This window comes from Priapulus caudatus, unplaced genomic scaffold, assembly GCF_000485595.1.
Source record: "Priapulus caudatus unplaced genomic scaffold, Priapulus_caudatus-5.0.1 Scaffold89, whole genome shotgun sequence".
NCBI classification, from domain to species: Eukaryota; Metazoa; Priapulida; class Priapulimorpha; order Priapulimorphida; family Priapulidae; genus Priapulus; species Priapulus caudatus.
In genome coordinates this window covers 238,768-250,280 of record NW_014577150.1, presented here as the reverse complement: position 1 = coordinate 250,280, position 11,513 = coordinate 238,768, and the positions used below count along the sequence as shown (strand labels likewise).

The following is an 11,513-nucleotide window of genomic DNA, read 5'->3' as shown; positions in this document are numbered from 1 at the left end:
CCTATACCTTAAGTTAAGGAGTGAATGTTCCCCCTTCTTTTACACCTCTTGACCTTTGACCTTTGACCCCCAGCTTCGACAGCCCAACTCGTTTTGACGATCCCCCCCAATGTGCCGAATATCGTGACCGTACGTCGAGCGGTTAAGATTTGTGCCCAACTGTTGACGGACGGACGGACGCACGGACGGACGATCAAGCGATTCTACAAGCTGCATCTGACTATGTCAGATGAGCTAAAAATCGTAGGTGAAACGATGCTGGTTTGCTTCACAGTATTAATTTCACTTGTATATGATAAAACAGAAGTACAGTAATACATACTAGGTTCAACACATTTAATTTCACAACCTAATGATATAACAGAACAGACAGAGATATACAAGATATACAATGTCATGACAACCATTTTCGTTTACGATATGAAATGATCTATTGCTAACTAAAGTAACTTCACACGAATTTCACACGCATTGTTATCGATTTCTTCATGCAAGTGAACAAGTTTATAATCTAGTTCGCGAATGGATTTAAATACTCCGAAGGAAAGCCGAAGAGCAACCATGCGATTAATGACATTTACAACATCTACACCATAATCACCATTCATCTGCACCCACTACCAGCTGAAACCACTATGCTTACATAGTTAATGCTAGCGAACAACTAGCATGGAATGATCGAATATAGCTGCTATTGTGTATCCACGAGGAATGGTTTTAGCTTACAGAAGCAGAGCAGTGCTAAGCACGGTCCACAATGCAGCAGCGAGGGTAAATCTGTGAGAGCTTGCTCCATTACAGTAATCCCCCGTACAGAAGCACGACCACACTTCGCTGTTGCCAGGAGATTGCTTGTCACACTTTTCATCCGCAGGTACGTGCATGCAACCCCTGGCCACCCACTGGGTAACTAAAATAAAGAAAAAAAGATGGGAAAAAATTTGAAATGTGATAGTGAATACCTCACAATAGCAACAAATCTACCTGTACAGTAATCAGTGAATCAAAAGAACTGACGTATGAATATCATTAATTGTAACTGCTAAACATAATAAATCGAAAAACACAACACGCATGCAAATTAAATTTCCAGCAACATTAAAGGTTATGGTTACTAACCGCCTTGTATGAACTTGAACTTGAAACATGCACCCTCACAGGAAACCGACTTTGAACGGTCACCAGGCGCAAGGTTAGCCTGATCGCCACAATATGTTGAAGATGGGGAATTCTGCAGATTCTCTTGAAAATTTATAACACCTATAGCAAACAGATCAGCAGACACATCAATAAAGAAATACCAATTTGGTTTACAGACATTAAAGCAGCAGAAACAACCAAGTTGTGCACAGCACATTTGATGAACAGTAACTTGCAAATGTCACTACAGAACAGGGGCCAAATAATTATCAATTTAAAATGGAATACATTCACATATTAATTCTTATCACTCAAGTGCAGCACGAATTTATATAATATTAATAATATTTCCAATAATTTCCTGATATATAATATATAATATATGTGACCCGCTCCAGCATAATACGGACTAAGTCGCAAGTCATTGTTTTGAGCAATGAGCACGAACACATGTAAATGCTGAAAATGGCCTACCTGGACAAAAATGAGATTTTTACAAAAATAAGTTCCTAAGTGCATATTTAATCCAGATATATAGGTTCAGATATCTCTAGATTATTTTGGTTATTTTTAATTAAAAAAAAAAGTGTGCCTGAGGGCCCCTGACCGCTTATCCCCGACTGGGCCTCTTAACCGGAACGCTTTATCTCAAAAGCTGCATATTCCGGAATAAGTCGGTTTCCGATCTTCAAATTGCTGTAGATCGGTCAATTCTTTAGATATAGCCAAATATTATATATAATTTTAAAGGTAATTAAATTATCTATTCAGATATGCACATAACTCAATTTGTAGAATTTCCTACTTAATCCTGTATTTGCTGGAGCAGGTCACATATATATAGCATCGTTTTAATTATTAAGATTTCCAGGAAAAACAGTGAATCTCCTTACTGAAGGTGTTGGCTAGTTTCTGTGTCACATCACCCCCAGGTTCATTTGTATAGTGGCATTCAAAGCACTCTGTCGCTGCATCTGAAATATAGAAAAATGAAACGAGCAACCTTTAGAAAAGTCTACATAAAGTGTCCGCTTACTAGCTATGTACTTATATGCCAAAACATTTTTCACCTTAATATTTTCTGACAATCAAGTGCAACTATAGTACCAGGAACATATCTATCTAATGTCTTCCTAGAAATTCTTTCATCCTAATAAATTAAGTCCAAAAATTCTTTGGAATGAGTGCAATTCTCTTAAATACACATTTCCCAGAATGGTCCTAGCCAGCACTGTGCTAAACGTTCCTGCTCTCCCAAATATTATATAGAATATTTGTATTTTATACAAATATTTTATAATATTATCAAAATGTCAAATTTCTTTCAGTCGGCATGCAATTCTATCTGCTAATAACATTTGAGACCAGCTTTTTGGTAAGCTGTCATCACGTGGTGTCTTGCTATGACATTATATCCGCAGGACAAAATCAACTACCAGGGGCGTAGCTACCATAACGCAGATACGCAGTTGCGTACACATCCTTTCACCAAACATTATTTTTATTGCAGAGAGAGAGAGAGAGAAAGGGGGGGGGAGGGAGAGGGAGAGCGAGAGACAGCCAGACTAAATTGTTTATATATATCGAGATATCTCTACTCACAAACGTACTACATCAGTGGCGGATTTAGGGGGGAGGGGGATTGGGTGGCTAGCTACCCCCCTCTGTTGGACTAACAATATTTTTACATAGTCGCGCGGCTGTACAAAACGTCACCTGATGCATAGGTTAAATTATATAATTGAGTGGCAAAGCAGGTTACAACCCTTTTGCAGCTTTTCCACAATCCCAAGAAAGAGTTTTGCTGTCGCCCTCATCCCAGCAGTGGTCACCCCTACACATTGAACAATGAACGCGACTTAAACAATGCCGTGATGTGATGTGATGTGCAATGAGTGATGTGTGTGTTTGAGCACACACGCGCCCCCACGCACCCGGAGACGCATAAGCTCGCTCGCATGAACGCACGCACGCACGCACGCACGCACGCACGCACGCACACAGAGAGGGAGAGAGAAAAAGAGAGAGTTTAAGAATGTGCGTTAGTTCAACATGTCTTGATAATAAAACGAAAATTACATGATTAGTTATAGTGATCTATAGTGATCACATCTTCTTGCTCATGAAGAGAATAGTTCTACTAAAAAAATAAATGTCGTAGTCAGAATGAAGGCTGTACATTTACTCAAACGTGCCTCAAATACCATCTCCTGCGATCTACATTTTCAAAATTTTGTCGGGGACGACCCCCCAGACCCCCCGCCTGTGTGCGTACACATCCAATTCACCCTAGCTACGCCCCTGAATACCATTTGCCATTTTCTTTTTGAAAACACAACACGGCACAGCAAAGCCAAAAATTTTGTTACGAAAAGTTCAAAGCTGACATAGATGCATGAATGAATATTTTTATGGTAGGCTTTCGCATAAAAAGCTAGTGATGTTTGATATATTACCTATAATAATCACGGAAATTGTATCCGCCCTAAATGTAACAGTGATTAGGCAGTTTAGACGACAAGTGCCGCAGAGCTACAGCGCTCAACTGACGTGTACTGTAGCCGGGTATTTTTCTGATAAACTCACTGGCAACCGAATCAAGTGCGCCCTCCCGCCACCGCGTTCGCGCTCAGAGCATATATCGAGGATACTACTAATACAGATCTCAAATCTATGAATAGCAGGCATTTTGCATATACCGGTAGTCACGTAATAAGATACAGCTGATGTAAACTAATGAACTTCGCATATTAACATGTTTCATGGATATGCCGTCGAGCGCTAAGCGTAGTGCGTGGTCCGTGGGGGCCCCAAAGTGATGGGGCGAGGCTGGCGCGGTCGAGTTGGCTCAATTGCCCAAAAGCAGTTGCGCGAGATGGGCGCGTGCAAAGTGTCATCATAATCAAGACTGCATCACCCTTCGCTGCGTGATATCCTCACTTCCATTGAGTTCATCGAATACAAGTATATAAGAAATCATTGATCTGTGCAACTGTAGCCTCACATCCACAATAAGCAAAGCTAGTCAGTCCTTGTGTAACAAGTCAACGAAATCCATGTTTATACACTTCCTTTCAGGTCAAAAGGTTATAAGACACTTACTCTTCGCATGTCAGCGGAAAGTACATTTCATGTCCTTTTCAATAAAGCCATAAAAATGGTAGGTCACGCGTGAAAGCAAAAAAAGTTTTTCAATCGGCTCCGTCAGCCATGTCTCAGAAAATGTCTAAAATCTGCCCTGTGCTCGCCATTGACCTTCGACCTCCAATTTCAGCCACAGTGATGGCTTTTCCTACCATGACGTGTTATATCACCGACTATCACGGCCTAGGTCGAGCGTTTAGATTTGTGCGCGCATTCTGCATTTCCTCCCTATACCTTAAGTTAAGGAGGAATGTTCCCCTTCTTTTACACCTCTTGACCTTTGACCTTTGACCCCAGCTTCAACATCCTAACTCGACCGACGCCCGACCGTCGATATCGTGACCGTACGTCGAGGCGGTTAAGATTTGTGGCCAAACTGTTGACGACGGACGGAGCACGCACGCACGGACGCCACGCACGCTCATGCGATTTTACAAGCTGCATCTGACTATGTCAGATAAGCTAAAAACCATACAAAATGTTGCCATTTCAAATAGAACTTGCAATTTCCTAGAACGAAATTAGTCAGTCTATAAAATGGAGAGCATTCAGCATTTAATCTACGCAGTATGAAAGGTCATGTTAATTTGCAGACAAAAGCTATCTGTATTTAAAAATTTCACCAACAGTTCATACAGAAATTTCGTCGCAGGAAGATAATTATATTCGCTCACAACATACAACTCTGTATACATCACGTTCCCGAACATGAGCAAATATTACTAGTTTCGTATACGCTGCAGTTAAGACAAGTACGTGATGCTAGCAGAAACATGAGCACAATATAGTTAACAAAATATGTTTGTTGTTTGTTTGTTTGTTTGTTTGTTTCCCCTCTCTATTGTTGAAGAAAAAAATTTGTTAATTGCTTGAACAACAAATCATTCAGTTTGGGACTGCTAATATACAAATGAAACTTGCATGAAATCAGGCCCTTCCTTCCTGCAAGTTGCTTACTTCTGTATACCGACAGAGTTGTCAGTTAGGTTCATGTTGATTCCGAAACAATTCCTTCTTATCACCTTTATATTTTTCAGATGACAATGTCATGACATCCAATCTGGTAGCCTAATTCTCACTGTTCCAGAATTATACGTTCCATGGGAAGAACAAACATTAATCAGGTTTTATACAACCATTTATACCGTAAAGATTCTAGTGATAGAAAAAATTCATTTACTTATGACATATGGCTCTATTTATCTGAATAGTAAAAATTATTCATCTATAACTTAGAGATATACTGACCACAATATATAAATAGAAAATACAGTATTAATTACAATTTACCTTAACGAAATCAAAAGAAAAACTAAATTTCAATGCAATAGTCATCGATTAAAATCATTCATATAACCTGCCAGAGTGACATATTCTACAGTGGCATGCAAAGTGTAATCATATTTATAAATATAGATTCCTCATTAAATTTGCCTTTTTTAGGCACGCAAAACATTTCACTAGCTACCTGCTTCTTTTCTCGGACGTTGGTTTAGAATTTCCTAACCTCTTGACAGGTAGGCCTATTAAAATTCCGAGGTCACAAATGTTATTTTTGTCAATTCCAATTTAGCTAGATTATTTAGACAATTTAGCTAGATTTCCATTACTATAAGATCGATCAAGATGTAGGTAACCAAAAAGATATTAAATACAGTCCTCGCTTAAAGTCGTGGTAAAGCATGACGTTAATGGGACCAATGTTAATGTATTTTCTCTATATATACGAAATAGATGAAACACGCTAGTTATCTATAAATATATCCTCATCTTCACTTTGCCCCATAAAATACGTTACATATGATATATACAGTAAAATGTACAGTACTTAGTATTGTACATAAATTCATTGAAATGTTAAAGAAACATTGATCATAGATGCAAATAGTAGTTCAATTTGTGTGATGGGTGGTACTATGGTACTATACGTGATGGGAGGAGAATAGTGGCGAGTCACTGAGACGAAGGGGTACCTTTCCCACTCTTACTGGGGTCCCTATTGACATTATGAATCTAATGGTGGTGACGACGATGCAGACAGCAATGGAGCAGGGTCAGTACCAAGTATCAGTATGGCACCCTCATCCAAAAGTAAATTCAGCCTGCCCTACCAACAAAACGCAGTCATGTACGGTACTGCAAGTAATGACACTATTGATCAAGATATTGATCACGACGTTAGCAATGATGAATCTGCCGGTGATGATGACAAAATTCTTGGAGGATGTGACGCTCCTCAAGAGAGCGTAGCACTCCAAGATGAGAAAGGCGACATGGCATACAAAGTAGTCCATGTTGAGTTACGACGTTATATAACGAATCGGCCAGGTCATAAAACGTTGTCAGAATACTCGACATATAAAGGTTAGGAACGTTATAGTGAAACAACGCTGTCTGGCACAGCATTGGGCAAGGATTAGGTTTACTTTTCAGGGTTTCTTATACATAAGAGGCACAGTGACGCACCGCCATTGTTAAATTTAACATCGACGTTGTGAAAATGGTTTCAGGTTGCCTCAAATGCAGTCCAAGACATTCAGATTTCTAAAATTTTGCTGGGGGAAACTTCCCAGAACACTCACCCCCCCCCCCGCCGCGAGAAGGGATCCTAACCCTGTTTTTACATTAAAAACTTCTCCGACTATAACGAAAGACTGACGCAGAAGAAAGCAGAAAACACCATGTGCAACGCAAGAATTATATGAGAGCTGCCATTGCGATCTTCCAACATTTGGTAGTAAACGTCTATAATCTGTGTAACCGTACTAATCAGTTAAACAGCTGCACGTTTAAAATTGTGAGAGCTGACATTTACAACATCATTTTGCACCATCAGGTAATTTTAGCTTTTATTGGTGAACGCATGCAGTTTAACCTTGCCTTGAGTAGCATCACTGCCACTGTAATACATGGATCAGTTTCAAGTGTCTCAAACATTCATGCATTTGTACGAATCGGTAGTCAACGTTTTTGATATAACACAAATCTAGCTGAAGAGAACTACACAATAAATAGATCAGTTCCTGCTACTAGGGTATAATATGGTGTGCATTATACTAAAAGTATATCGCTACTGAAATTCACAGCGCCAAAATGATGAGAATTACATGGGAAATGATAGGATAGCTTCCACCTGCCGTTTAATAACATGCATTTACATTCATTAAAATGCCTTAGAATAGCTCTGTGCAGTATTACTGCGAAATCAAGCAAGTGGTCTGAAACAGTTGCACTGCAATGCATGCAGTAGGATTGCACACTATGAAGGAGCAGCCACGGAAAAATTATTATGCAAAACTTTTTACTACAGGAAATATATTTTTGCAGTAAATATAAGTTGTTGAAATGTCTGTGCAACACAACACAGTAGCTTAGACACGCGCAAAAGTGCAATAACCACAATGTATATTTATTTTATTTTGATCCAAAGTTATGGGTACTAGGCTTCCACTACATATTGTGGCTGATATGTGATGACACATACTACATGGCATATTTACAGAAGTGTATAATAGTCTATATTATACACTCCTGATATTTACATGAGCGTTTACTTCATGTATTCTGTGTGCACAACCATATATTCAAAAATCAATACCTTGCACTAGTAATTACCTCCGCGCAACGGAGTTGCAGGGAGGTAATGTAATCGCTCTCGTGTGTGTGTTCGTGTGTGTGTGTAGCCAGCAGCGAGCCAGCTATTATACACATGTATACATGTTACACGCGTTGGCGTGATCGATTCAGAACCAGCCCGCCTTAGGGCATCCAGTCAGCAGCAGCTCGCCTTAGGGCGTTCAGTCGGCAGCAGCCAGCAGCGAGCCAGCTGTTATACACATGTATACATGTTACACGCTCGCGGAGGTATGTACTCTCTTTGAGTGCCCTCTGTCTAGTTGTGTAATGTGTTGAGTTAAAGGGACACATGACCCCTAGGTTCCTTGCATATTTTCAGTTAAAATAGGTTTAAATATCGCTACATGAAAAATTTGATTGTTCAATATTCATTACAAATATTTTTTAAACATTTTTAAACTAACAGCTGTATCGTTTCTTGCAACGACGGTGGCGTCATTACTAGCCCATCTACTTCCAAAGTTGTGCATCGCAAATTTTCAGCTGCAGGCTACAGACCGAGGGTGTTTCTTATTTATTTAAAATTTAAGAGGAGAAGGATTGCAATATCTTACAAACAACTTTTAGATTTAGTTAAAATATAGGCGAATTTGTCCTAAAATAAAAATAGTTTGGTTAAATAGCGGTTATAGGTATAAATATAATTGCACTTTTGTGATTAGCCCTCGGTCTGTAACTTGCAAAATAAATAAGCAAAGCACAACTTCGTCAGGGTGGCAGCACAATTGCAGCGTGTCATGTCAGTGGTCAAAAATAAAGATTTCGAAACTAATTGTTGTTTTATGACAAACGTGAATGCATGATTATAGAAATTTGTAGGTATATACTATTATTTATGCACTTACTATCATAATATACCCTAAAGGTCTACGGTGTCATATCGCTTTAAGGGATACCTACTTAAGGTTGAAAACAGACAACGAAAAAAGCTCTAGCTACTGTAGCCTTATGTCTATAAAATGTATGTCCCATTAGAATAACACAGTAGGACGAAGATTGGAACAGGATAAATCCACATTTCCACACTGCAGTCTGAATAAACGAAATGCATACGGTACCACTTACACGCAAAGTGCGAATATTACCTCTATATAAATAGATACAAGTCACTAACGTGTTTTGAAGCTAATTTGATTAAACTACATTTGTGTTAACTATACAGTTCACACTCAAAAAAGCCTGAAAGTCCATGTCACTTTTAATTTTTTGTGGCTGGCTCACTTGTTTGTGGCGTAGCAGAGCTATGCATAGTAACTATGCATACCACATAGAAGATGAATTCTGCTGGTAGCTTTATAGATATTGGGTTTTCAAATTGACAAACTGTATATCATGTGGATGTAATACAATTTCAATAGTACTACAAAATCCTTATAAATGAATTATTTACTACCTCCTGACGTACTATCAGTAATCTTATTAGTACCATTAGTAATACATGCAAATTTGAACCAAAACATCAACAGAGTCATCTTTGGCCTCTGTAATGACATTAAAACATCGCTAGGTATAAATAACTACTACATACATGGAAATAGAAATATACTCACCGTTCAATCAGGAGTTTCCCGCTGGCATTGATGGGATAAGGGTATCCAAGACAGAGCACACCATAGCTTCCCAAAAGATGACGAGGAAACCTGCTATGTTCATTATACACCAGCTAATTCAGCTATTCACACACATGGATACAATATAGGTGTGCTACAGCTGTGCTACTTCATCCGCTTTGTTTCCATACATATATATGGAACATCATACCCAGAGTTATAAAATCACAAACACCAATACAAGGCATGAAATTCGCCAAAATTTTAAACAGGCCTTAAAGGGCCGGACACACCAGGCGATTGCATCGGGCGATGGCATCGGCCGATGGCATCGCCCGATTCTTGCGCGCGCAGTGCGCTTAGCTGATGAACTCTGATTGGCTGATGAATTGTAAAATCGGGCGATGTTATCGCCGGTCGCGGACACACCAGGCGATTGCATCGGCCGATGGCATCGGGCGATAATATCAAAACGTTTTGATCTGTGCGATGGCATCGGCCGATGGCATCGGGCGATGAAATCGGCGGCGATTGAGTGGACACACCAGGCGATTTTCTTGCCGATGCCATCGCCCGATGCAATCGCCTGGTGTGTCCGGCCCTTTAGACAAATTGAACAGGCCCTTACAAGTTTGAACAGGCCCTTAATTTTGTTCAATTTATTCCCTTAACAATAAAAGTATTCACTTTGTGTTTATTAGGCATACTCGTAGTATTTCAGTATTTCATTGCCATCAGTGGAGTTCTACTTGTTTGACAAGAATTGCTGGAACATGATTTACTTCTTAGTAGTCAGTACTAGTCACTAAGTAAATACTATTACTTATAGTAATATTGTATTAAGTAAATATTGTTGATATAAAGGCAAGATAGGCAAAATTTTGAATAGGCCAAGTGGACCGATGATTATATGGGGGGTTGAACTGGCGGCAGCCAGCAAAATAGCGCTAATTTCGCGCACTGCCAATATATACGAGCATCAAACCTTTGAGCACTAACAAATTCATAATTTTATTGCTTACATGCCATAAGCAATGTGTAATTAGAGATAAAACGGGAATTTTTACATAGTCGAGGCTGCCCCAATGCACTGCCTTAAAGGCAATGATGATCTTGGTATTGCACCATTACGTGATCTAGTTCGGTTTATTATAAAATTATAATCGTTTGTTGAACTTGCGTTACACAGTATCCAGATAGATACTGAGAAACTTGGCAAGTTTGCTATCCTAAGTCTGTAGCATTGCACATGTGAACACTAAATTTAAAGGCCATACTACTTTGTCAAGCTATTTCTCTTCCTGAAGAAATGGTATGAAAGCTGCACTACTGAGAATAAGTTAGATGTGAGAAAACGTGTTGAAAAAAATTATAAATGTTTCTTAAAGAGATCCTTTACTCTAGGTTCTATGGTTATTTTCAGTTAATTTAGGTTAAAATTACGCTAAAAAAAGTTTCATGGTTCAATCACCATTAGAAATTCTTTTTTTTTTATGTTTTAAAACCAACGACTAGAGTTTGATTACAACGACGGTGGCGCCACTCAAAGCTCACAATAGTTCTATAGACAAGTCAATAGTTAACTTACTAGTATATAATTTTAAAAGGACTTAAAAGCATGTCCGCGACATGTTTTTTTGCCTCATCTTTAATGAAAAGTGAACAATCCGTAACAATTGGCTGCTCTTTAGCTCCCATCAAGGTTTGCTCTTACAACAAAAAATCGAAATAGTTTCCTAAAATGCCAAATGGTTATAAATGATTGCAGTAAAAGTAATCGCAACAAAACATGACCATTTTCATCAAAATTTGCTGAGCAGGTACTATCATCTAAACCTGCACGACACAGAAGCAGTGAATAGTGTGCCACTGTATTCCTTATTTAATTACCGTAATATGGGGTTACTTTGCACTGCCGGGAGGGACTTTAAACAATTTCAATATTTTGGTGTAAACTAAGGATGTTCATGATTACTGAAATGGCATTCTATCATATTTGTGTATATAGGATAAAAATTCAAAAACCTAATTTTTTGCAAAAAA

General features: G+C 38.8%; 1 protein-coding gene across 2 annotated transcripts in view; it reads right to left on the bottom strand.

Annotated features, from left to right (window-relative positions):
• LOC106804828 overlaps positions 1-11,513 on the bottom strand; it is a 40,227-nt gene that overhangs the window by 18,103 nt on the left and 10,611 nt on the right. The window contains exons 2-4 of one of the 2 annotated variants that reach the window (XM_014806178.1): positions 2,034-2,114; positions 1,120-1,260; positions 320-910 (exon numbers count right to left, since the gene is read on the bottom strand). The exons of the other annotated variant lie outside the window; for it this stretch is intronic. Coding sequence (XP_014661664.1) covers positions 723-910; positions 1,120-1,260; positions 2,034-2,114 — 410 coding nt within the window. The 3' untranslated portion in view covers positions 320-722. Of the gene's footprint in view, positions 1-319; positions 911-1,119; positions 1,261-2,033; positions 2,115-11,513 lie in introns of those variants that run through there. 2 annotated transcript variants of the gene reach the window in all.